The sequence below is a fragment of the Colletotrichum orchidophilum genome (genome assembly GCF_001831195.1).
Source record: "Colletotrichum orchidophilum strain IMI 309357 chromosome Unknown Scaffold_104.1, whole genome shotgun sequence".
In the NCBI taxonomy this organism is placed as follows: Eukaryota; Fungi; Ascomycota; class Sordariomycetes; order Glomerellales; family Glomerellaceae; genus Colletotrichum; species Colletotrichum orchidophilum.
In genome coordinates, this window is record NW_019173060.1 from 1 (window position 1) to 24,977 (window position 24,977).

The window sequence follows — 24,977 nt, forward strand, 5'->3', positions numbered from 1 at the left end:
AATGCTGCCAAGCCCACCATCCTGGCTTTCCTGCCTATTATTCCTCATGACACCAGACAGACGACGTGCTCCTTGCTACCGGGCAGGCATCATGGTAGAGATAAGTCGATAATCCCGTACGTTTTTCCACAGCCGGCAATTGAGCAACCCAAGCTTCGTGCGAGAAAATGAGAAAGCAAAGTTGTCGAGATTTCGTCGCAACACCACAACGTATATCACCAGAGCGCATGTTACGCCTGCTCTCTCTCTCTCTCTCTCTCTCTCTCTCTCTCTCTCTCTCTCTCTCTCTCTCTCTCTCTCACACACACACACACACACATACACACATCTTCATCGTCCCTGCTTGGTCCTCCGCCTAGTATTCAAGACACTACGATGGCACAAGCGTGTCGACCCTGATGCTTTCAGTCGTATAAGAGCTTCTTCCATGCCGGATCCAGCCCTAGCAGCATACCCATATAACCATCCTGCTGGTCGAGGCCGAGGCAATCTGCTTCAGGCAGGACTCCCGATGCAAATCATGAGTTGCTGCTCAAGCAATATGGAAGAAGATAAATGAACATTATCTAGCCGCTGACCAGAGTAAATCTATGATCATATTCTACTACGACTGTGGTACCTCTCATATCCCTTCATACATCGGGCTCCAAACAACAACTGACCAAGACGCAGGCCCAAAGGGACCCGCCCCCACTGCGCGCCCTCACAATTCTTCAATAACCATCTCCGCCTCACCCAGGACGCAGATCACTTCCTCCAAGTCTCCTTGGTAACCTCAAATAACACCTCCCCATCCCCCTCCACCCCTTCCTTGCCCGGCGTCACAACCCCCTTCCATCCAAGCTTCCCCTCAATCAACCCAACCATCGGCTTATTCCTCTCGAGCATCGTAGCCGTCACCCGATCAAACTGCGGCCCGCCCTCCGCAACACTCGTGAAAGCCCACTCGACAGCCAACCGGATCGCCTCGGTCGCGAACCCCCGTCCGCGGAACGTAGGGTTAATCATTACGCCAACATCACCAACCCTCACCTTCTTCCCGTCCACCTCGTGCTCTTGGATACACCCAAACCCGCCAAACCCAATGACAGTCCCCTCCTCTTCCTCCTTCTCGTCGTCGTCGTCGTTGTCGACAAGGACGACGAGCAGATTCACCCTGCCCGGGCCACTGGCTACCCGGCCGCTCGCCTCGTCGAGCACGCTCGGCACCGAAGCGCTCTCCCGCATGCGCTCAATCACAACCTTGGCCACCTCGGGTGAGACGGCCGAAGCGTGGGGGTCGTATTTCGTGTTCTCCGGGTTCGATAGCACAGCTGAGACGGCGGCGAAATCCGACGGCTCCAGGGTGCGGAGAAGGATCGGGTGGGTGCGGGAGCGGAGCGTCGTGGGGAGGTGAGTTGCTTGCGTTGGCGCCATGATTTTTGCGATTTTCGTCTTCTTCTGGGAGACACGGCGTATATTATCTTGTATGTGTGTCTTGGATTTGTAAAGAAATGTTTTGTTTTTTATTCAACGTGGATCTGACAAGTGATTGCGGTAACGCTTGGCTTGGATCGTTTTGAGATGAGATGAACGATGGAGAGAGTTGGAGGAATTGAGTTTTCCAGTGTTGGGATGTAACGGTGAAAACGTGACCTTGAATGGGATGAAAGCTGTCTCTTGTCTCTTTTTCTAACATTCACAACCCAGGTTCCGTCCTACAGAGCCCTCTTAAATCTTCTTTCATGTTTCCGTACCTTACCTTATGCCCCTCCTCCTCCTCCTCTGAACCTCTAACCCCTCCGCCAACATCCATGATTATCCAAACACTGCTAAGGTAGTCCCTGCATATCGCATCCTTCGCATAATTCCCCAGTGCTGACGCCGTCAAAGGACAGGACCCACTCCCATAGGACGTCGCAATTGACATCGGCCCCAACAGCAATCACCAAATCGCCAAACAACCGAGGAGAAGCTCGAGGCAAGGTTCCTTGGATTCGCAAAAGCCGCAAATCTTTCTGGAGCGCCTAGCCTCATTTACAACGCAAAAGTCTATTCGTAATTAAACCTAGTTTGCAACACTGCAGATTGACTCATTCGCTAGTCATAATCTCATGCGTTCAAATCCTCTCAACGTCCTTCCTTTCGGACTCCTTGCGCCGACTTGTGGTGCACGCCGCTGACAGAGGCCTGGAACCCGCGCAACACGGAAGGATCCAAATGCCGGCCCGTCCACTCCAATCCGTTTCGAGAAGGTCGGTGGTAACCCGGCACGGACAAAAATCAGCTCGTTGCGGGGCACACGGTCTGAAGCCCGCCCTGACGGACTTGACCCCCATAGGAAGCTTACGGTTGGTAAGAGTCATAGGCCCTACCTGTGACTCAGATCAAGACTCACACCCTCATTCAGCAATGATTTAGTGGGAATGCAATAATCAACTTGAGGAAGGTGTAAACCGCGACCCAAAATGATCTCGAATCAATTTCGCAATGCAACATCTCTCTCTATGACTTGCTCTAAATGCGTGATTCATTATCTCCAAAACTTGGATCCCGGTGCATGGTTAAAAAGGTAAAAAAAAAAAAAGGGAAAAACAAGGGGAAAAAAACTCCATCTCTTGGATCCCGTGTTTGCAATCAAAAATATGCAGTTCCCACACCCGCTTGCCATGCCAAAAATATGTGAAATAGATACCATGAAGTCGTTTCGTTTCGTATCGTCAAAGCAATCACCACTTGTCAGGGCCGAAATGCCCTCCTTCAGGCACGGTATTGTACGAGCACGCCTGCCAATCGCAGCCTTGTTTGTATACTTCCGTGCCCCACCATTTGAAGCCCTTCATGTATCCGGGGTAGACGAAGCCGAAGAAAACCACGACAATACCGAATGCCAGACTCGAGTCCAACGCCGCGCTCATGGTCATGGTGTACTTTGCCCACCATGCGCTCTTTCTCCTCTTGACCAGGTAGTTGAACACATAGCAAACCACCGCCCACACCGAGAAGTTGAGTCCCGTCGCCGGCGGGATCCACGCCATGGATCCAAAAACAACCGGGAGGTTGATCTTTCGGAGAATGCTGTGTCTGTTCTTGCGTGCGTAGAGCCACAGGGGAATCGGTGCGATGGCCCCGATGAGGAAGCACCACACAAGTCCGCGGTACGTCGCGTTCGGCCCGAAAAACTCGCCCGGTCCCACCACACCCCAGAGAATGGAGCCGTTGAAGTGCACCCTCGCGATCGGGCACGTGAAGCCATTGACAGCCTCCGGCGTGCAGATGCCCTTGACGTTGGCAAACATCCAGTTGAGAACCCCAATTTGAGTCAGGGACGACACAATCGTGGCCACCATCTGCACCGAAAACATGATCCGGGGCGGAATCTTCATGTAGTGACCAAGCTTGAGATCAGAGGCAAACTTGATGCCCTGAGCTGACGAGATGTAGCCATAAGTTACAAACACCATGTTTGCGATTGGGCGGCCAGGAAACACGGCACCGCAAATGAGTTGGCAGATCAAGTAAATGCTGCTGTGCTGGTTGGTCACTGCCATGATGATGCCATTAGGGATGAAAAATATGGCACAGATACCCAGTGACATGAGCAAGCCATACCACGGAAGATGAATTGGGTAACTGGATTGTTAGCCTAGTGTCATTTCAGCAAGTGAAGGGGGTCTTCTTACTATTCAACGACGAAGATGCCCACCGCCAGCATCGTGACAAATGTCGCCAGATACCAGGATAACGGCGCATCCTTGTACCGCTTCATCAGTCGGCAATGAACATCTTCACGGAACATCATGCCTTCGAGGTTGGAAGATGATCTTGAGAGACCTCCGTTGCTGCTGGATGATCGCTGAGGTCTGATATGCTCGGAGCTGCCCGAGACAGGCTGGTAGACTGCTTGTCCTTCATTGCGAGCTTCCGCCATAGCCGTCTTCCACGTTTGCCACATGTCCTTGCCGTGCCAGCAAGCCGTATGCGTCAGGAGCGCCGCTAGGGCAGCAAACTGAACACCATAGCTGAGCACGTATGTGATGGGCAAGAAGACCCGGCTGTACTTGCTGTATGCCTCTTTGTCGAAAAGAAATTCGGAGGTCAGAATCTTGCTCACATCGTAAACCTCGCCTTTGTTGTCGAATACGGCAGAAGACAGGATTGGCATGTAGGATGAATAAAAGACGTTGGCGTAGTAGGCGATGGGTGCAATGAGCCACATGACGATGACAAGACCACCGACAACGTTCATAGCAGCCCAAAAAGGGACCAAGAGAGGAGACCCAATATAGGTGACCTGGGCCCAGTCAAAAGTCAAGGGAAACAATCCGAGACCGGAAACGACGCCAAAGAGGTTGGCAACAACTACGTTCTTCGGCGCAAACCAAGTGATGACGTTGAAGTAGCTGAGGCAGGGCATCAGGAGACCGGGAAGGAAGTAGAAGGCGAAGCCACCAAACCAAACGAGGTAGAAGAACTTCCACCTCGAGATCCTCCAACCGTCTGCGATTCTGTTCTCCTCCTTATGGAGCGTCCCGAACATGGCCGCTGACATCAAAGTACCGGGCCAAATCATGCCGCTGGGTCGCACCAAGAATCGACGCGTGAGACCGGCAAAGGCGTATCCGAGGATTTGAGTCGATAATGTGAGGAGTATTTGGTAGGTTATTGTGGCTTCTTGGTGGTAAAACCTGGACTGCTCAACAATGACATCGGTCGCGAAGGCGAATCCAAACGACACATTGCTGCTCACGTAGACGCAAGTATGCTCCTTCTCATTCCACCGCCCTTGCGCGAGCCACCTACGAAATCGGGTCAGGGACCGTTTCGCCGGCGGACGGTTCTCGCCATCAGTTTGGAGAACACCATCCAGAAATTCCTCCGGAGGATCGCTGTGATATTTGAGGGCGTAATCCCACAAGAGACCAAGTGGGTGGACGAGCAGCAAGGCAATGACGGGCGTAATAGCAACACTGGGGTATCGTAGCGAAAAGAACAAGTTGGTAGAAGAACCTAGAACCGAAAACAAAAACGAAAGTGTCCACATCCGCGGGGTATTGATGGACAGGGTTATATTATCCGTCGGTGGCACCGAGGCGCGGACGACTTCGTGAGGCGAATTGTCAACCGGATCCTCGTCGGGTTCGCTGCCCGTGTAGTCGTCGTAGTCCACCTCATCCTCGGCCGCATCTGACTTGGCATCCTCAAGCATGTTTGTCGTCACCGGGGCTTGGGTCACGCCAAAGCGCCCCTCCAGCCCGGTTGTAAGGGCGGCAGCGTCCATCTCCTCGGAAAGCCGAGAGCTCTCCCTTCTTGAGCCGCTGGAGAATCTCGAGGAAGCTGATTTGGATGTGTCGGAGACATATCGGAGCGGGTGTGCGTTTCCCGTCCTCGAATCACTCCCTGTGGGTGATACGTTGCGGCTGGGGTCTTGGGAGACGGCACCGTACGAAGGGGCATCGTCGCGCGTAGCGCGCAGGAGAGAAGGTTTTGAGGGCATTATGCCGTCGTCTAGATGCGGGACGGGAGATTGTGGGTTCGGTTCGATCGTATCGTCACCATGTTCGCCGGCGCTGGAGGCGTGTGAAAGGGTAGAAGGTCGACTCCGCAACGTTGAAGGTCGAGATCGAGGGTAGTGTGTCGTGTTATATGGGTCAGAGGCGGTTTGGGCGGATGACGAGGTATTCGAAGGATTGGCAACATCAGCTTCAGCAGCGGCAGGGCTGTCGTTTGTGGGACCGTCTGCAGGAGCAAGAAGAGGCAAAGGTTCTAGAGCCAAAGCAACCGTATCGGTGTCAGGGTCGGAAAGCAAAGGTGCCTTGGGCTTGCTTTTGTGGCCGGATGCCCTTCTTTGGCTCATGGCTGCTCACCAGTCGAGTGCCAGCGGCAGTAGCCCGGACAGGCAAGAAGAAGCAACAAGTGACGGGTCAGAAACAGAGGCGGCAGGGAAGCGCGAGTAGTGTGAGTGGACTGTGGACCAGGGACCTTGACCGTGGGCTCTGGATGGAGGGATGGAGGGGGCACCACGGCGGACTGGTCTGGAGGGAGTGGGCGTGGGCGTGGGTGTGGGAGTGTTAGCTTGGTGGGGGTGGCTGTCGTCGGGGGCGTGAGAGAGAGACAGAGGAGACTGAGAGCGATGTGGCCGGCTGGCCTTACGGAACGGCACGGAGCTTTGGCTGGCCAAAGTTGGCGCAACTCGGACGGTTTAACAGGAGCCTGGAGCCTGGAGCCTGAACGGGGACAGCAGGCGGGAGATTCTGGTTATGTGGACTGGCCTGTCTTGCTGTTGCTTCCCTCTCCCTTTTGATAGCTAAGGTGTGGTACCGCGTTGTGTTTGGCAATTGGCCGCTTGTCTCGGTTGGCAGATGGGGGGAAAGGTGCTTGGTGGCCAAGAAAGGAACGCTAACGGATTTAGGGTGAAATCAGATCGGTGGGAACTTCAAGGAGCGGGAACCACACCGGTGTCGAGCGGCGGTGGATGTCGAGGGATGACGGACGTTGTGTGAATGGGCTGAAGGATGCAACGTAAGAGGTGCAGATGGGATTTCGCTGGCGCGTTGAAAGCGAGAGAAAAAACGAGGCACGGACTGATGGACGAATGACAGTTGGCCGTGGGGGTTTAGCCTTGCCCAGAAGAGCCAGTGACCCGGGCGCAGCTATTACCCACGGCCCAATCCATGCCGCCCGTGGGAGACGGAGTCAAGGACAGCTCTATTGGAACATGGATTGGGGGCCTGGCGCTTGTGCCCTGTGCCTGTATCCGATTCTGTGTGTCAGTGTGTGCCTGCGGAGGGATTCCCGTCGCTTTCTTTCAAGTTTCCGTGCACTTTGAGACGGTGCCGTACGAAATGGAGCAGCATTCCTGACTATACTCCACAGTCGGCGGTGTTTTGGCCGTGACGATACGAACTGTGATGGGCTTTAGGAGGGGGAGAGAAGCATACAGTAGCAGGAAGTTTGGTAGAGCAGGAAGCATGCAATCTAGATCCTTCACCACGGCCCAGTCTGCCTGCCTCATCTCAATCCATATGCCGTCGGCCGACCGTCATGTACAAAGTCAGCTACCTTGTGGTGAGCCCAGCAGCGGATTGTGAGAAATAATGGCCATTACCAATCCGACGACGGTGAGTGGTTCCTCAGGAACCGGGCTTCGGTGCAGCTAGAGCAAGGCACAGCAGAAGTTCCTCCAGGCCAGGGTTTCATTGGAAGAGTTGTGACGGTAAGGTTATGCTGCCGTCTTAGCAATAGGCTTGTCCAAGGGGGAAATGTCGATTGGCGGCGATCCCAGGCTGCCGCGACTTGCAGCTCGCCTCGCACTGCAGCCTGCAGTCTGCAGAAGGACGATCCAACGAGTAGCCTGGCTGGCAGACTGGCAGCCCCAGAGACTCGGAGGCCGCAGGATGAGACGCACGGTACGAGCAAGCTGGACGAGCAATATGCCAATATCTGTATTCTTACGGGTAGAGCCAAGGCCAGGTCAAACTTTGGGATTGTCGAAACTACTGACGGCTCGGGTGGGAAGCGGAAGCCCATGTCCCTACTTGGTACGCCTTTCCCAGTAATAGCTCGTAGATCTCTGGCGGGGATGGACGGATGGATGGGAGCACCAGGCGGACATGGCGGGTTGACACCACTCTAAAAAATCGATTCGCATCCACCATGGCATGGCCCATCAAGAAAGAAGCATGGATTTGGGGCAGAGCACGGTATCGTATCGACGTCTGGGCCTTGGCTAGGCCGATTCATAGTAGTCGTCCCGGGCAGCCCTGTCAAATGGTGGTGCCTTCAATGGCCGTGCGCGACCAGGGACTGCGGCGTCACCAGTGCGTAAATATTGGACAAACGTGAGTTGATCTGTTGCTGGAAAGTGGAAGTGGCCGGTTGAGGCGCCTCCTGTTGAAGCCTGAACCAAAAAGGTGTAACGCTTCCCGAAGGACCGAAGGATAAATAAAGACGAGGACAAAGGCACACAGGGAAAGAAAGCTACCTCAAGGTAGGTATACCGTACAGATACCTGAGATAGGTGAGGAACAGAGTACAAGATATGATTAGATAAGTGCGCCCAAGTTAGCAGTTCCATTCTCGTGTCGGTCCGCGCCTTCCATTGGGTGGGCAGATCAAACACCAAGGGCCGTGCCAAGCCCTCCACGCCTTCCTTCTGCTGCTCATCTTGCCTTCAGTGCAAGGCACCGACAGCCACGACAGCAGATCGACTGAGGTACAGTTGGCAGTTGGCAGTTGCCTTCTCCATCTGTCTCTTTGTGTGGTGGCCTGGTTTGAATGAGGTGCCGACGTACGGAACCTCGACAACTCAACTCAGCTCCACTCGACAACCGTGAAACATCAGAATCAAGTGTCTTTGCAAACTCTCCCTCGACATCCATGGGCTTCACTCTCTTTTCCAACGTGGCTATCAAAAAGACCGACCGCTTACGACAACCTGGTCCTCAGATGCGTGGGAGCTGGGAGCTAACAAGCGCCAAAGCACTTCGCGATCCGCCTTCAACCCACGGAACCAGACGCCAAACGCTACAAGCTTGGTCACACGTTCGCACGACATGTGCACTTGAGCGAGATCCGTCCCCACTGCGTATGACAATGCGAGGCAGCCAGTCGCTGCACACATAAACCCTATTTCGCAGCCCCGAAGTTTTTTCTCCCTCAGCGAGATTGCGTGCCATTTTCAGCCTCTGTTAGAACTAAGCATGTCCTCAACTCTTCGCTCCTGTTGGCATTCGGCGTCACTACCCTTCGTGCAAATCGGTCCTTGTCCGCTTCCAAGGCACTGAGTATCCCGCAGCTCACTCGAAATGAAAACACCGATCGCTTGCGCATGCACTTAGAGCGGGTATCCAATCTGTTTGCCAAATCTGCCATCACAATGCCGGCGCCTCGAACCATGAACCCTGCCCGCACTTCCTCTCCCGTTTGTTTCTTTCTTTTGTCCCCTGTTGCCCACAAATGTCGGCCCGACCAACAGAAGCCCTACGGATACATTCACCGGCTTACACACCGATCCGGCCCGGCAGAGACTGGTCGGTGATTTTTGAACCACGTCCACCCTTGGACCTGGAGGCAAGTCAGCATCTGAAGTACACCGAGACTGGAATCACGACCTCGAGACCTCGACAAGTGTGGTCCGTCCTCTATTTTACATCCGCGTCTTGACCGCTCAGGAAGTAAAGTCGGCGTGCCGGGCTCTTGCATGTCGTCGCTCTGAGTTGTTACATTCTCTCGCGCCACTGCCACACTTTTGTCGCCACCCGGCGTCACCTCTCGCATCACCAGGCCTCAACCTTTCTTACACCGCTCAGCTCATGTAGTTGTAGTTGTCTGCACGACATTCGTATCCTGGCAATGACCCGCATTGCAGCTATGCATGGATGCCAACTTCCTTGTATGCTTCAACACATGTACTCTAACGACAGGTTGTACTAGCTTTGCCATAGATCCTGTCTTTCCATCGTTGACTGCAGTCGACTCGAGAAGCAAGCTTACGAGCTGGCCTTCCTGCCGGGCTCTCGGGACCCATGTGGCTGGTTCACCGTCGTCGTCCGAGGGGTGGCTGGGCTCCTGCGGGGCCGTCGACCGTTTGACAACTCACTGAGGAACCGGAGCAAGTCCCGTCTTTCGGTGGGGCGGTAAGAATCGTTGGTAATGCCCGCCTCCGGATTGGACACGGCAAATCGTCGAATGGCCGGGGCCAATTTGCTCGACGAGGATTATTCTTGAAAGACGTCATCAGCCGTAAGATGATTTAAACATGACCAATGAGTGAGAGTATGGAATGTGTGGCTTCTGATTCGTTACTGAACCCGACTTCGCAGTGGTACTCTGTATGCCGACTTGATGTACTGGCCACTTCAGGGAGCGGATGCACTCAATGGCTTGCTTCCCCTTGTGCTGTGTAAGCTCTGACCAGGTTTCTTATCCCAGATCTCTCAACATGGTACTCGGAATACAATTCAACAGCTTTGATCGGTCAGTACTTTTCGACAATCCACGGCAGGGTCTACGGCAATTCATGACTGGAAGAGGTTGCGGATTTTGGTTTTCCATTATACAGATCTCTAATTCGATTGTTCCTTGACATAACCCATGACCTGTACGACTGCAGAAGTCGCAGCAACAAGTGAGCGCGTAAGGTTGATCTGCGAGGCTACTCTACAGGCAAGTCTCATGATCATGAGTCTGAATGACATCCGGTTACATGTCCAAGTCATGGGAGTTGCCTCGCAACATCTTCCTCTGGTGCTGGACGCTTGCGTCATTAGAACGGCACAGAAGGAAGTCATTGGCCAGCCGAAAGTGACCTACCAGATCATTACAACGAGGCTCCAGAACTAAGAGAACTGAGGGTTGCCTTTCGCAATTCTAACCGAAAAGGTCGTCACGGTTAATGTCCGGAGCTTATTCCGTTGAGCTAGGGAACGCATTGCCCAGCAGTAAGCTATCACTATACGACCAGAAGCTGCGTATCAACGGAGCTGTCTCGAACCGCGTCCACGGTTCCAAGGATCCAGAATGTATCTTGCCTGTGTTTGCGGAGCCATCCAGTTGTCAATGAAGCTGATAGGACGTAAGTTCAATTTTCGAGAAGACAAAAATGACTGCAACAGCATTGCAAGCGGGTTCTGCTAGAAAATTGGAACGTAGTGCTCAAGAGGCGAAATTACTCACTGCATTCCCCCACACTTCTCTCGTTGTTCTTAGAGCCGCGAGTAGACCAACCAACTGGCCTATGCAATATATTCTATTTCCGATCGTGGCTAGCGAGGCCCGTTTCCATCTGTTCGGTAAATTACATGAAAAATTGCGGATGGTAATATGTTCAAATAGCCAGGCTGGGTGACTAGAAGTAGGTGACGGCTGTCGGCTGTTCCTACCAATTCTGCCTCAGTCTTGCATCAATACCAAGCAGATTCTACGGAATTGGCTTCAGAGAAAAGAGATCCGAGAGTGATTTTCCATCGCAGTAATCACACCCACTTGCTACTACATCAGGAGACGGCAAACTCAGTCCATCTGGAAGATGACGAAATAGTAACAGTGAGAACTGCTTGCCCCGTCAGCCCTCGGCTGCCAGGAAGACCTCAAAGCCAATGGCGGGCTGAGAGTGAACTCTGGGACATTGGCCTGTCGAGAAGAGAATCAACTTTGACATTTGCCGATTAAGTCAACACCATGCTGCATCGCGTCCGTCTTTCCCACAACACCACCACTTTCTTTGCGACATCCCATGAAATGAAGAGACTTTTGTATTTCGCTCAAAGATTTATACTACCTTGAGACTTGCCACCGTATATACCTGAACCAGACTATCGCATCCCTGCTTTTAACACTGGTTTGCCGAGGTCCGGAGATCTCAACCTCGACACACCCGCGCACCCGGTGCCGTGACCCGCCTCACCAGGTCAAAACGTGCTTCTAGCTTCCTAAGCCATTCTTCAGGGTTTTTTGTTGCCACGAAAGGCCGGTGGAGGAGTAATGGAGTGGGATCTTGGTGTCGCGGGCGGAATGCCCATCACCGCATGCAGACGCCGGCGGGCAACCTGCCCCCAAGCAACACCAACGCGGTCTCCTCACCACTTCCTAGGCAAGCTATCCTGCGAGTACCCGCCCACAGCGGCCTCTCATGCGATAGTGGCGTCGGGCGTCGTTATCTATCTTAGCATTGGAGAAAAAGGACGATTATTATACGGGGCTCTTATCATTGTGATTATTCTTGAAGGCCTTCGGTTTCATCGACCTTGTCTTTGTGTATGTCTTCCCTCGACGAAAGAAAATTGCAACGGCACAGAGAGAAGGTGAAGAAAGAGGTGCAGTGTAGAACACATTGTGAGGAGAAATCCACGACTTTGGGAGAGGGGCCGAGTGACGGTGCTGTATCTGTATGAAGTAAGAGTGAATAAACCATGGAAGAAACTGGATATGGAAGATTGGTACTACAGAAGCGTTTGGTTACGAAAAGAAAGGAAGCAACGATATCGACAGAAGGTACATGGGCATTTGAAAAATCCACCGTGCTTGGAAGAGCATGGAAGTTCATGATGAATACAATACAATAAAAGCTGTCCGTGACGGATTGTCCAATACGATAACCTCGATCGGTGAATAATGTAGATACATAATGAGATTGAATACAAGTGAAAAGACCTAAATTGCGGGTGTAGAACTTCATAGTTTGCAGTGCAACGGTACACAGCCTCACACAGATTGGTAGGTAAGGTAGGTAATTCAAGTAAATCGCGCATGCTCCTCAAGAAGCAGCATTCCACCGACTTGTAGGCGCAGCGTCTATAGACCATTAGAAGTCGAAACGATTCAATTTCGCTCGGGCCTTGTCATTTGTGGCGAACACGTCTCCGGTCACGGCGATGATTTCGGCCCCGGATGCCGGGTGTATGGGTCCGCTGGACACCACGAAGGACGCCGGAACACCGCTGATCACCGACGTCGCGTGCGGTTTGGACATTTTTCATCGACGGAAGACGGCGGGACATTCAAAATTGGAACATTCGCCGCCTCACGTTCGAAAGCAGAACGCCTCGAAGTCATTTTCCTAACCTTTTCAATGGCCCCTAGTGCTCAATAACCTCGTCACCTGCGGAAGAAAAAAAACATCCTACTTCAAGTCCGTTATCTGAAGAAAAGGCCACAATGAGCCTACCTAGCAGACTGACTGCCAGCGTCCACAGCTGTTTCAAGCCATCTTATTGCGGGAGAATTTCGCCAGTCGGAAAGCACCAGAAATCGAGCCCAGCAAGAACAAGGGAAATGAAACAGAACTTGACCCCTGACTGACTGCCACCCCGAGGTAAACACAATGCCGGATGCTTTCCTGTTCTCTCTACCTCATCTTACCCTGAATTTGATTCCACCTCATTATCAAGCGACACAGCCCAAAATAAAATTAAACCAAATTTCGCAAGCATCTGACAATGATTTTCATGAGTAACGTACCGTTTTACCAAAAAGGCACCAAAAACCCTCTTTCAAAAAGGTATCCAGAAGGGGTGGAGGATTAGTCAACTATGCTGCTTGTTTCTGTTTCAGCATCGCCCCCTTGAACGCTCCGAACCCGTGTTGACACGATCCTGCGACGGCAGATCTGTTTCGACTTTGCTCTGTCCCCCGTAACGCAGCCTGTTCATCCCACCCCTTCTTCCCATTCCCCTGGCATCAATTGAAGAACAAATGTCAGGACGTACAGCACTGGCGCTAAATGTTCGTGAATTCGTAGGAAGGCCACAGACACTACAAAATACAATCAATAACAAAACGAATTTCTTCATCTGAACTTCGGCGTGGCATGCGCGTGTCGCTGTCCCAAAATAGCAGACAAAGAATCAGCAAAAGCAAGACACAAAACTTGGTTCAAAAAGAAATCACTATGAGACTGTTCGATATCGCTGTGTGGCTGTACATCGCAGCGGCGGCACACCATCCGGCCGGCGCGCTTGCATGCGATGGCAGCTGCGACGACGACATCAGCGCCCACGACGCCGGCTTGACGACCGACGACGACGCGCAGCTTAAGGATCGTGTATGCGCCTCGAACCCGTTGACATTCTCACCATCGCAGAGCAACAAGAAGGAAACTTTTCAGTACGGGATCCTAGCCACAAAAGACTTGGCCCTCGCCGATGAGGGCGTCATACCCGAAGGATTAGGCGATTCAGAAGAAGCCCGCGTTCGCTTTGGAACAAGTACGTCCTTCACAATCAACTTCACCTCATCACACTTTACCTCACACTCACACTCTCACCTCACCTCACACTCGTACTCTCACCTTACCTCAAACTCACTCACACATCACAAATAGATCTCAAATCAGCAGACGGTCTCTGGCAAGTCCGCCCCTCGCCAGGAAAAGGCCTCGGCATCTTCGCCCTCGCCAAAATCCCCCTCGGTACCCGCATCATAGACGAGACGCCCCTCTTCACAGTCGAACCGGGCCGCCTGATACCAGGCCACGGCTTCGCCTTTGCCGCTATCGCCTCCGCCGTTGACGAAGCCTTTGCCCAGCTGAACGCTACGGCCCGCGCAGCCTACCTCTCGTGCCCGGAACACCGCGCACCCGACGGCGCCGACCACGGGATCAGCAGGGAAGCCCTCATCTTTCGCACAAACGGCTTCACCATGGGCACCGGCGCCATCGGCATCTTCCCGCGCATAGCGAAGCTCAACCACGCCTGCCGTCCCAACGCGGGCGCCGCCTCCGTAGGCGGACGGCGCATCATCTGGGCGGGTCGGGATATCGAGCCCGGCGAGGAGGTGACAATCACCTACGCGCCCCTGGTGCAGGACACGGACGCGCGACGGGCAAGGCTTGCGCAGTGGGGGTTCACGTGCGATTGCCAGGCGTGCGTTGCGCGGAACGACGACAAGCAGAGAATCGAGATGAAGCGGTTGATGGGGTTGATTGAGCGGGAATTAGGGAGCGATGCGTTTGGCGGCGATGTGTTGCCTGACGCCGAGCGGCTCGTGAGTCTCGTTGAGGAGATCGGGTTGGTGGATTACCTGGACAAGGCGTACAAGTACGCTTCGTACGCGGCGTCAAGATTGGGCAAGTATGGGGCGGCGAGGAAGTGGGCGCGCAAGGAGTTGAAGATGCACGAGATTGTTGATGAGGAGTCGGTTTATGCGAGGGAGACGAGGGAGTTTTTGGAGTCGCTTCCCTTATTGTGAAGGCGCGTATTCCGGATGGAAATTCATGGGCGTCGTAGCAGGCCGCCTACGATTGGGAATCGAGCCAATTCGGCACCAGGGCAGGGTCGCGAGTCGGGCCAGCGGTTGAGTCACTCCGGCCGTTGTGACGCGGCCGAAAACCAAAACGGGGGGAGAGATGGAGAGACCACTCCGCAGCCCTGGCTACCTTACCGTACGGCGGTGGCCCATCATCTCCTTGGCTGGGTGGGACCCGGCAGATCCGACCGGGCGTCTCAAAGGGCTCCGTCCAGTGTTCGGCGTGAGTCACTCTGTGCGGAGGAGGTCGAGAACACCAAGGCAAGCCAGGCCGGCACCCTAACCGTAACTTCCAGGACAGCCAGGACGAGATGAGGTACGTACCTCGCAGTCACTTCTGCTGCAGGGAAAAGAGTGTAACGCCACCCGAGTACACGCGAGACGAGCTTCCCCTTCCGTCATGGTGGTAAACGTGCTTGGAAAGTAGCATGAGCACCGGAGGCGGATAAGATAGTCTTGGCACAGGCCAGAAACCAAACCGAATACCAAGTATAATGAGATTAATCCCCCTGGCACCTCAAATTTGAGGCACAGCATCGAAGACAATTCATTTCGTAAACGTTTTTTTCTTTTCTTTGCTTTGCTTTGCTTCCAACACATTGGTGGCCCCTTCGTTTGGTTCAACCGCTGTCCGACCAAAAAGTCCCAGCGATGACGTCGATAGCGTCCGAGTCCGTGGCCACGATCCTCTGCACTAGCAAACAGACGCGCTTCAATATTCAGACAGCAGACTATCGAGAAGTAATCTTCAGGGCTTTGCCAAGAGTGAGCGCGCAGACAATCTAACCAGTATCTCGCAGCTAGACATTGATGGCCTCAACATCACCGTCACCTCGGCTGGGAGATCCGGTGCCAAGGGCAAGTCCAAAGCCCGGAGCGAGGGGACCGAGATCCTGGTTGACGCCAAGCTGCGTCTGAAGGCCGGCCAGCGATACGCGCTCGTCGGAAGAAATGGTTCAGGCAAGTCGAGTAAGTACTCAAGAACTTTCTTCACTCGCTCAAACAATTGACAGCGTCAAGCACTTCTCAGAGCCATCGCCGAGAAGCTGATTCCCGGCATACCCGAGGAGACTAGGATTTCTCTTCTTCAGCAAACGAGCATCAGTGACACCGACTCGGATGTGCGCCCCGATGACGCCTCGACTGTAGTGGATGGCTCCGTCCAAGGCCGTACGGTATTGGAGCACGTTATTGAACAGGCGACTGCACGATCGGATGTTGAGCAAGAAATCAAAGGTTTGCCCTTATCTTTCCCCTGAGATCGAACTTTGACTGATAGCGTAGTTCTGTCCGATGGCATCAATAGCACAGACTCTTTTGGCTCGGTACGGGCGATTCGCGCTCTTCTTCATGAGAGAAATCAGAAGCACCTCTTTCAAGTCGACAAAAATGCAAGATTGCGTAGCGGGGATCGCGGTCTGGCGGCACGCAAAGCTTTAAAGGCCTTTGAGAAAAAGGTCGCCGAGTCTCAATCTCTGTACGTGGGCCCTTCCGATTCAATATCGAGGTAGCTGACCCAAAAGCTAGAGTCGAACAGCCGCAAGACCAGATTTCGGCCGAATCTATCAAGAGCGAGACACAGGAGGCATTAGACATGCTCGCAGACCTCCAGCTGCTAGTTGAGCCGTCCAAAGTAGCCGAGACCGAGTCCAAAGCCAAGCGCATCTTGAAAGGTCTGGGATTCTCCGAGGCCTACATGTCCAAACCCGTAACCAGTCTTTCTGGCGGGTGGCGGATGCGAACCGCGCTCTGTGTGTCGTTGCTCCAGGAGACCGACATCCTCATCTTGGATGAACCCACAAACTTTCTTGACCTTCTTGGCATCATATGGCTTCAGCGGTACCTCGGGTCCCTTCAAGACGTAGACGAAGCCCCGACGCTCATCCTCGTATCTCACGATAGAGACTTCATCACCTTATGCAGCGACCTCCTAATACTAAAGGAAAAGGGGCTGACGTACTTCCATGGTGACCTTCCAACATACGAGGCATCACAGTCGGAACGTAAGCTTTGGTTGACCAAGATGAAGGATGCCCAAGACAAGCAGAAAGCGCACATCCAGCAAAGCATTTCCAACAACCTAAAAGCAGGCAAGGCCAGTGACGACCAAAACAAGCTGCGGCAGGCCAAATCCCGCCAGAAGAAACTTGACGACCGATGGGGTCTCACGGTCAGCGCCAAAGGCGGCCGCTTCAAGCTCAACCGTGACCTTACTGGTTTCCATTTGTCAGCCCGCGCGGAAATAGACGTTCCACAGGATGAACGACCAGTGAGCTTCATCTTGCCGGAACCTCTAGACCTCCGATTCCCTGGGCCTCTCATATCGGTAGACAATGCGACATTTCGTTATCCGACTTTGGTGAAAACAAAGCTGGCGGCACCAATCGTATTGCAGGATGTAAACCTGTCCGTTCACATGGGCGACCGAGTCGGTATCCTCGGATTGAACGGTGCCGGCAAGTCGACTTTGGTAAAATTACTAGTCGACGAGACGAAACCCACATCGGGGACGGTGACAACGCACCCGCGGCTGAAGCTGGGATATTACTCGCAGCATGCGGTTGATGGTTTGCAAGCAATGGGTCGAGCTGATTCTTCTTTGACGGCGTTGTCGATGCTCGCTGAGGAAGTTGCCGGGGAATTGGATGAGGGCCAAGTCCGCGGCATTCTGGGCAGCCTCGGCCTGCCTGGTCGAGTTGCTTCCGATATACCACTTGGGAAGCTATCGGGAGGGCAGCTGGTGCGATGCGAGCTCGCCCGTCTTCTCTGGCGGAGGCCACACTGTCTCATCCTTGATGAAGTGACTACTCATCTCGACTACGAGACTGTCACGGCTATGCGTGAGGCACTTCGTGACTGGGAGGGTGCAGTGGTGCTCGTCAGTCACGATCGGTGGTTCATGCGCGGGGCAATTGAGGGCCTCGTCGAAGACTCTGACAGCGAAGAAGATGAGGGGGAAAAGCGGACAACCAGAAGACGGCTGGTATACAAGTTGAGACAAGGAAACATGACGCGCCTAGAGGATGGCGTGACCGAATTCGAGGAAAGCGTTGCGAAGAGGGTGACGAAACTGCTCAATTCATAGAAAATTGCCCAGATCCAACATGACCCGACCGAAATCAAGCACAGCGACCAAAGTCCCAGCGATCGAGTGAGTTGCAATGAAATAAATTGGTGTGTAGATGTGGTGCATTGGCAAAAGCTTGTATCCAAGGCAGAAGATTACTGGGCCAGTCGATTGGACCGGCGAGTCAGGCTTGACCCGCCCGGTACTCCTCTACACTAGTACACAGTAGTTCGTCGTCTATGTGGGGGTTCCGGAATCCGCGCGTCGGGTACAAGTTTCCACTGTCCAGCTCATGTTTTTTTTTTTAGCTTCATTCGCATGAAATGTCGGGCCCTCCAGTCCGTCCAGCAAAACTGAAAGCCGAAGACTCGACGAGTCCAATGAGCAGTCCGACCGCATATTAACCCGCGGTGGGAGATTTGCAAAAGCGTCCAAAGATGGTGTCGTTGCGCATTTATCGCGTCAAAGAACAAAGTACTCACTCGCTTGATTTTGGCAGAGCCAACAGGGAAGGACGCTATTTTCGGGTGTGTAAGTCGATTCATTGCCGCCTGCGCCGGCCCATTCAGTCGGGTCGGGATAGTGGCTGCGGCGAAATTGGGGCGGCGCCTCAAAGCTCAACGTCACCCCTCGACTCCTTCCATAAGGTACCTTAGGAGGGAGAGAAAGAAACCAGGTACCCTGTCTGTCAAAAGGGCGCAAGGCCCGCCCTCAATTGTCGAAGACTGCTACCTTGGTTTGAGCAAGTCAAGCCGAACTGGACATGGGCTTTGCTGGGGAAACTCGACAGGCCTGCGAGTTCGTCAGAAAAAGCGTGGATGAAAGCAGATCGGTGTCGCGTCGATGGCTGGTTAATGCCGCCTGGTGGTTCGGCAGACGGGACAAGGATCGGTTTGGATTGATAGAAGAAGTTGTGCTTGTATAGCAGGGGACGTCATGACTCTGCCTGCTACCTGTGCTACCTATTTTGCAGCATTTTTCTTGAGGTAGCTAGGAGGCCCCAAGAAAGACAGAAAAAAAAGGAAGAAAAAAAGAGACATGCTTGCAGGTGCTTCCGCTGCAACCTCGGGAGATTGTGGGCGGGAGGATCGGCACCTTCAGCCCGTGGTCGATCCCGGAAGAAAGCCAAATGTACAAGACCGGATAGGAGCGTGCATTGGCGCACTGCGGCATTGGCGGAGACAGAACTCCAGGCTTGGCCCATGTGAAGAGGCACAGACGGGTGGGTGGAAACAATTGTGTTTGGCTGGACCAGTGCCTCATGGTGAGCCGATGTTTTGATTGGGTTGAGTTTGTATGCGCAGTGTGTCTGAGACCTCGTCGCGCACTTTGTTTGCGGAACTGAGGTGTCGAGAGTGGGCACGAAACAGCTGGACAGAGTTCCAATACAGCAAGTTGTAACTTGTCCAAGCCGACAAATACCTCTCCGAGGACCGATGCGTGTCCCAGGGGCTTGGCCGGGCGATGTTGCCGCTGTATAAAAGAGTTAGCTGCAATGAGCGAGCTAGCTGCCTTGGGTGGCCACCTTGCTCTTCTAGGGTTACACTGGGGAATCTCCCACTTTTGAACTCAGGGACTTGATCCGGAATATTGACCAGAGATGTTGTCTTAAGAACGAATTTGCAAATCAGAACATTCCCTCATGGATATCGCAAATGCTGCCGTTTGTTCTCATTGTTTACTTGGCGAGGTACCTAGTGTAGGTACCTAGGCTGCGAGCAAGTGAGAGCCGGAGGTGAAACATGCCGTGACGGGACGTGGAACTTTGCGAACCGTGTACTCTCTCTCTCTCTGCCTTGCCTCAACAGAACGCATTCCTGCCACATGTCTCCGGCTCCGGAGCAATGACTGTGGCAGGACACAGCGCAGAAGAGACGTACACACAGCATTGTTCAGCGTTGCGGTGAGAAAGAGAGAAAAAAGGCCAAATACAAAAAGGAAAAGCTGGATGAGTGGGCAGAGTACCTGGCATGGAAGGATTCCCATGTGGGCAATCGACGGGTCATTATCAAATTGCAGCGTCGGAACTGGATCCGTTCCTCCCTTGTTCGTGGACATCCTTCAATGGTGGATGTGCATCCGGGTAGGGCGAGCTCAGCCCATTGTTGCCTTCCATGGGGATGTGTGTACCTTTTTGGATACGTCAGGTACGTCAGGTACGGAGTACATGTGCAGTGTCACGGTGGGAGGCGCAACCTGCAAAGTTGACACATACCAGACACAGCCGGCACATACCGGTACATCACTTGGCCCGCCCGAGGAGGACCTGGACTCCTGGAGCCTCCTCAGTCTCCGCCTTCTTTCTCCGTGCGCGTGTGCGTGCTGTAGAACATAAACTAAAGCAGGTGCTCCCCGTCCGTCGGTATCAAGGCAGGTGCTTTGCTGGCTTTCTTTTAACCTCCCATCTCGTTTCCCCTTACCTCTCGCTCGATACCTTTCCACATTCCTCCTATCCCAGCCCAGATCCTGGTTGCTCCCGACTCTAGGATCGCTGCGCCTCGCATCGCTCGGGCTCCGTCTCTTGTCCTAAACACATTTTATACGGATCTCGGCGGGAACTGCTTCTCTCTCTCAGCAACATTGACCAATCTCGGCCATGTGAGCTGCTTGCTCATGGTCACGCTTATCTTGCCTACGCAGAACTCAATAACCGAACACCCGTCCTTTCTGTTTTACTCTCATGCAATAACCTTTACTTGTTGCTGCAGGGTGGCCGAGAGTTCCGACCAAGACACAGAAAGAACGAAATATCGGCTTTACGTTTCGACCAGCCTTCCAGGTTACCTTTGCTTTAGCTTTTGTCAGTGCTCCTACCCACCGGGACCTGATATGAGCTTGTAGCCCCTCCTCCCGCCTTAATTTTCTCTTCCGTCATTCTTGACCTTGGCATCTACTCTTTCCCTGCGTCGGAGTCAACAATCTGCATATTCGCTCGATCCGGTCTCGTTAGCTTGCGTCCATATCCCGCTTGGCAACTGTCGTCAATCCTATTGTTATAATTGCTGCTGCCAGATCTGAAGGTCATTTGTATGCCGTCGACACTCTTCAGTTAGCCAAACTTGATTCAGTACATTGCGATTTCGTCAAACACCCACTGTACATACACCATGATTGCGAACTTTCATAATCCGAGGCGCCTTCGGACGCCCTTCATCGCCATTATCGTTTTCATTCTGATCACGGGGTTCTTTTTACTCTTCCACCAACCCTTGGTCCAATACTTTGTAATACCTTGGACAGCAGAACGTAAGTCACGCCAACCTTCCTTCTTGTCACCGTAGAGTACTGAAACAGCTACAGAGTATGGCGGCAGCTGGATGAACGACTCTTCGCCCAACTGGGTCCAACCAGCCCTCTATGAAGGTCGTCCAGACAAGTTTGGCGAAGCAAGTCAGTATGTCCAGGCGATTCTGGACCCCAAGAATGGCGGCTTTCCTATCGTGAACTGCCCTGCGCCAAACGTCACTCGCTACCAAGTCCTTCGGCCAACTATGAATATGGACAAGAGACACTATTTTTTCGCGATCGACTTGCGCCAAGTCAGAGACCTGCTGCCTCAGTTGATAGGAGCTGTTCTGGAAGCAATGAATATCATTGGGCCTGAGAACTGTGCCCTCTCCATAGTTGAGGGCATTTCGACCGACGGCACATACGAGACACTGTACCGCCTGAAATCTCACCTCGACCAGATGGGAGTTTCTTATCACCTACAGACGAGCAGCATCGACTCCCACAGCGGAGACCGCATCGGAAAGCTCGCGAAGCTGAGAAATCTAGCACTGGAGCCCATGATGGCAGAGGCCGATGCCTACGACCCGAAGGCGACAATCATATTTCTCAACGACGTTGCTGCATGCACCGAGGACATCCTAGAGCTGGCATACCAGAAGCAGATACAAGGAGCTGATATGACCTGCGCGATGGATTACCACTTCCTCCGATTCGCGCCGCATAATGGAGAACCATCCTTTTACGACTCGTGGATTTCACGAGCCATCAATGGCGACACCTTTTTGCCGATACCTGACAGAACACCAAAGGGAGAACAGTGGAGTGACGTGGTCAACATGTTTTGGAATCACCCTTACTCCCAGGATCGCTACCTGAGTCGTAAGCCGTTGCAGGTATTCGCGTGCTGGAACGGAGGCATCGCGGTGACTGGCGAGCCGTTCCTGAACAAGAAGCTCGACTTCCGGAGGTCATACCAAGGCGAATGCCACACTGGCGAGCCGACACTGCTATGCAAGGATTTGTGGAAGCTAGGCCATGGCAAGATTGCGGTCATACCGAGCGTCAGCTTGGCATACAATGTCAAGGATGGAAGACAAATCAAAGAAGAGAGGGGTTTTGCATCGGCTTGGACTGTCGCAGAGAATAACGGGGAGCCGCCGAAGATTAATTGGCAAGAGGAGCCGCCGGCAATGGTCAAGTGTATGCCGACATTTAGAAACCAATTCTGGCGGCCATGGAATGAGGGGCTGTGAGGTGGCCAAGGCCGTAGTGTGTATAAGCGCATCGGATAAGGCGCCATGGGGGAAACGGTGGAATCGTCATTGTAGAGAGCGTCAAACATGATACCCAGTCGCATAGTATTTTGGAATAGCAGGCGCTAATATCAAACATTCTTGAACTCTTTGCCCTCGATATCTGACAGTGCTGATTCCTGGAGTAGATGTGCAAATATCCAAACTCTGTGCGGGATTACTGTGGTAACTCAATCCTTGGAGTCTAGAACGACATCGTTGAAGAAAGAGGCTGGTTATTGGATCGACAAGCCACATATGGCCCAATCGGTATCAAGGCACTGTAGGGGTCAGTCCCTTGCTGCGGAACGCCGTTGCATGTCGCGCATGCGTGGAACCAACCGCTGTCTCGTAGAAATCTTGGTGCGATGCAAGGTGGCAAGGTACACGCGCGCGCACACACACACACTCGCTGACGCTGACTGCAGGCACCGATAGCACTAGGTGGTCGGGCATAGGGTAACAACCCCCCCCCCTCGGCGTATCGTAGTATCCCGTGCTCGGCATCGAAAGCCGGACCGGACCGGCGAAACTTCTTCTTTCGGCCCCCGCAATGGGCCCCCGCAACTCGGGTGCGGACGCGCCGTGGGGCAATTTCACTCATGTTGAATTCTCGGATGTCCCGCCGCGGTCCATCTTGGCATCCGTCCGTCCCCGCAGAATTCCGACTTGGCAACCGAGATTGATTCCACTTTCTCGACACCACTCAGTTTAAAAGGGAGATCAGGACTACCCAAAGGCATGTAGATATGATGAGAGGTCTGCACGGCACGACGTAGAAAGATATCTCGTGAACATGCAATGAAAAAGCAGGAAAACCAATAAGAAAGTCAAGCCATGGCTGCGTGCAATGTCGTGATGTTATTGTTTTCCCAGAGGGATATTAAGCTTTATGATACTTTGGGTGTCAATCGAGCTGGGAGTATATAGGTCTCGCAGGCTCGCCCAAGAGGGGGAATCGTAAGTACGGGTGAACAGCCAAAAAGAAAATGTGCCGTTCACCAAAAAAACAGAAACGGGATATAAGCGCTGATCGAATCCAAATCTCCAAACCATCCATCTTTTTCTTCGTGTCTCCTATCTTCTTCGTATCCAGAAACACCATCGCAAAATAAACAAATAATAAGGTTCATCAAGCCGCTCCGTACATTTCGAGTGATCAGGTGGAGGATCATAAGCATCAGGGAGACCCGGCCAACATTAACATCCCAACAGAGCACGAGGACCCCTTCACAATGCCGCTCGCTGCTTCGATTCATTACGCTCGTGACACATGGCACACTGACCTAGTGTTGACAAGTGATGCGTGCGCAACGTATTAAGTCAACACATGGCCAGCGCTTCCAAATGGGCGAGTCGCACATTCTCAGAGCAGGGCAGCAGCGAAGGCAGCACCGAGAAGGACGGCCATGCCGGCGGGCCCGTTGCTACTTCCGGCGTTTTGGTTGGGGGCGGACGCCGGGGTAGTTGCCGACGAAGGGAAAACGGTACTCCTCGCGCTAGAGCGAGTCGACGTCGTGGCCAAGGTGGTGCCGTTGCTTGAGGCGAAGGCTGTGCTGGTGCCAGCGCTAGGAGCAAAGGTGGTTGAGATCTCGGCGGTGAGCTCGGTAGTGCTAGGGACCTCGGACGTGGAGGAGGCGAGGGTGGAAGAAGGGGCGGGAGTGCTGCTGGTGGTGACAATAACAATCGAGGACGAGGTGGTGGTGGGCGGTGCCGGCGTCGAGCTGGTGGTGGGGGGAACGGTGCTACTCTTGCTGGTGGTGGTGGGAGGAACAGAGGTGCTCGCTACAACCGGGGGATCGGAGGTGAGGGCACCGCTAACGCCGTGATTGGCGGCGCAGTCGCCTAAGTTCATGCCGTTGGGGCAGCAGGTCGTATCCGTGTTGCTGCTGTGTGTGCAATAGAAAGAGGCCAAGCAGGAGTCTAACCGACAATGTTAGTATTGAAGATGCAGGCCGTGTTGTATGAGAAATCGACTCACTTCCGCTGGTGGTTGAGCAGCATGTCTCGCCGGCGGCCGGGTTGAAGCAGTGGACAGCCTGATCCGTGGACTTGCACTGCTCATAACCGTTTCCGCAGGCCTCGGCGCAGGTGTTACCACCCTTGTTGCAGACTTCATCAGCGGGTTGGTAACCGTCGTCGGCGCGGCGCATGAGACCCAAATCCCTTCCAGTAGTGATGCTGCGCTTGAAGACCTTGGTCTGTTGCGCGAAAGCCTGGGCGGCGAAGGCCACAAAGGCCACAGAGGCGAGCGAGCGGATATGCATTGCGTTGCGAGTGCGGGTATGCCGGGGGGTAGCGATTGAAATGGTTCGACCGGGAAATCGGTTGATTAAAGTCTTGAAAATTTTCGAATTACAATAGAATCGACGGCAGTGGTGTGGTGAGAGGGAGCGCAAGCCGGCGGAACGAGTGAATCGACGACAGAGGACGAGAGTATCGACGAGCGAGAGAAGACGAATACTCTGATGTGGGAACGTGACGAAGAGGCAAAAGAGTGACTGGGCTGGAGGGGCCTGACCTAAAAAGCGCGCGACGATGCAAAGGGAGTTGCGGGAGAAAGACAGAGGCAGAGCGAGGGACAGCGAAAAGACTGGAGATGAAGTGGGGAGAAAGAGTGGGAGTCGAGTCGCGAGACGGGGGATCAGGACATGGGGATGAGT

General features: G+C 53.5%; 7 protein-coding genes across 7 annotated transcripts; 4 read left to right on the plus strand and 3 right to left on the minus strand.

Annotated features, from left to right (window-relative positions):
• Nucleotides 1-747: 747 nt before the first annotated feature.
• Nucleotides 748-1,416, minus strand: CORC01_10458 (acetyltransferase; the record flags this gene model as incomplete). Its single annotated transcript, XM_022622086.1, has 1 exon — nucleotides 748-1,416. One exon carries the CDS (start codon nucleotides 1,414-1,416, stop codon nucleotides 748-750), a length of 669 nt encoding a protein of 222 aa, XP_022471376.1.
• A 1,292-nt stretch (nucleotides 1,417-2,708) lies between these two features.
• CORC01_10459 (OPT oligopeptide transporter) lies at nucleotides 2,709-5,836 on the minus strand (the record flags this gene model as incomplete). Its single annotated transcript, XM_022622087.1, has 2 exons — nucleotides 2,709-3,612; nucleotides 3,663-5,836. The coding sequence occupies 2 exons, from the start codon at nucleotides 5,834-5,836 to the stop codon at nucleotides 2,709-2,711; spliced, it is 3,078 nt and encodes a 1,025-aa protein (XP_022471377.1).
• A 3,101-nt stretch (nucleotides 5,837-8,937) lies between these two features.
• On the plus strand, nucleotides 8,938-10,323 carry CORC01_10460 (uncharacterized protein; the record flags this gene model as incomplete). The annotated part of the gene is made up of 4 exons (XM_022622088.1): nucleotides 8,938-9,110; nucleotides 9,426-9,609; nucleotides 9,804-9,883; nucleotides 10,110-10,323. 4 exons carry the CDS (start codon nucleotides 8,938-8,940, stop codon nucleotides 10,321-10,323), a joined length of 651 nt encoding a protein of 216 aa, XP_022471378.1.
• Nucleotides 10,324-13,369: 3,046 nt separating this feature from the next.
• Nucleotides 13,370-14,667, plus strand: CORC01_10461 (SET domain-containing protein 5; the record flags this gene model as incomplete). The annotated part of the gene is made up of 2 exons (XM_022622089.1): nucleotides 13,370-13,685; nucleotides 13,802-14,667. 2 exons carry the CDS (start codon nucleotides 13,370-13,372, stop codon nucleotides 14,665-14,667), a joined length of 1,182 nt encoding a protein of 393 aa, XP_022471379.1.
• A 708-nt stretch (nucleotides 14,668-15,375) lies between these two features.
• On the plus strand, nucleotides 15,376-17,809 carry CORC01_10462 (ABC transporter; the record flags this gene model as incomplete). Its single annotated transcript, XM_022622090.1, has 5 exons — nucleotides 15,376-15,465; nucleotides 15,525-15,693; nucleotides 15,745-15,960; nucleotides 16,009-16,201; nucleotides 16,252-17,809. 5 exons carry the CDS (start codon nucleotides 15,376-15,378, stop codon nucleotides 17,807-17,809), a joined length of 2,226 nt encoding a protein of 741 aa, XP_022471380.1.
• Nucleotides 17,810-20,898: 3,089 nt separating this feature from the next.
• CORC01_10463 (alpha-1,3-mannosyltransferase CMT1) lies at nucleotides 20,899-22,275 on the plus strand (the record flags this gene model as incomplete). Its single annotated transcript, XM_022622091.1, has 2 exons — nucleotides 20,899-21,037; nucleotides 21,092-22,275. 2 exons carry the CDS (start codon nucleotides 20,899-20,901, stop codon nucleotides 22,273-22,275), a joined length of 1,323 nt encoding a protein of 440 aa, XP_022471381.1.
• A 1,405-nt stretch (nucleotides 22,276-23,680) lies between these two features.
• Nucleotides 23,681-24,581, minus strand: CORC01_10464 (uncharacterized protein; the record flags this gene model as incomplete). Its single annotated transcript, XM_022622092.1, has 2 exons — nucleotides 23,681-24,237; nucleotides 24,296-24,581. The coding sequence occupies 2 exons, from the start codon at nucleotides 24,579-24,581 to the stop codon at nucleotides 23,681-23,683; spliced, it is 843 nt and encodes a 280-aa protein (XP_022471382.1).
• Nucleotides 24,582-24,977: the final 396 nt, after the last annotated feature.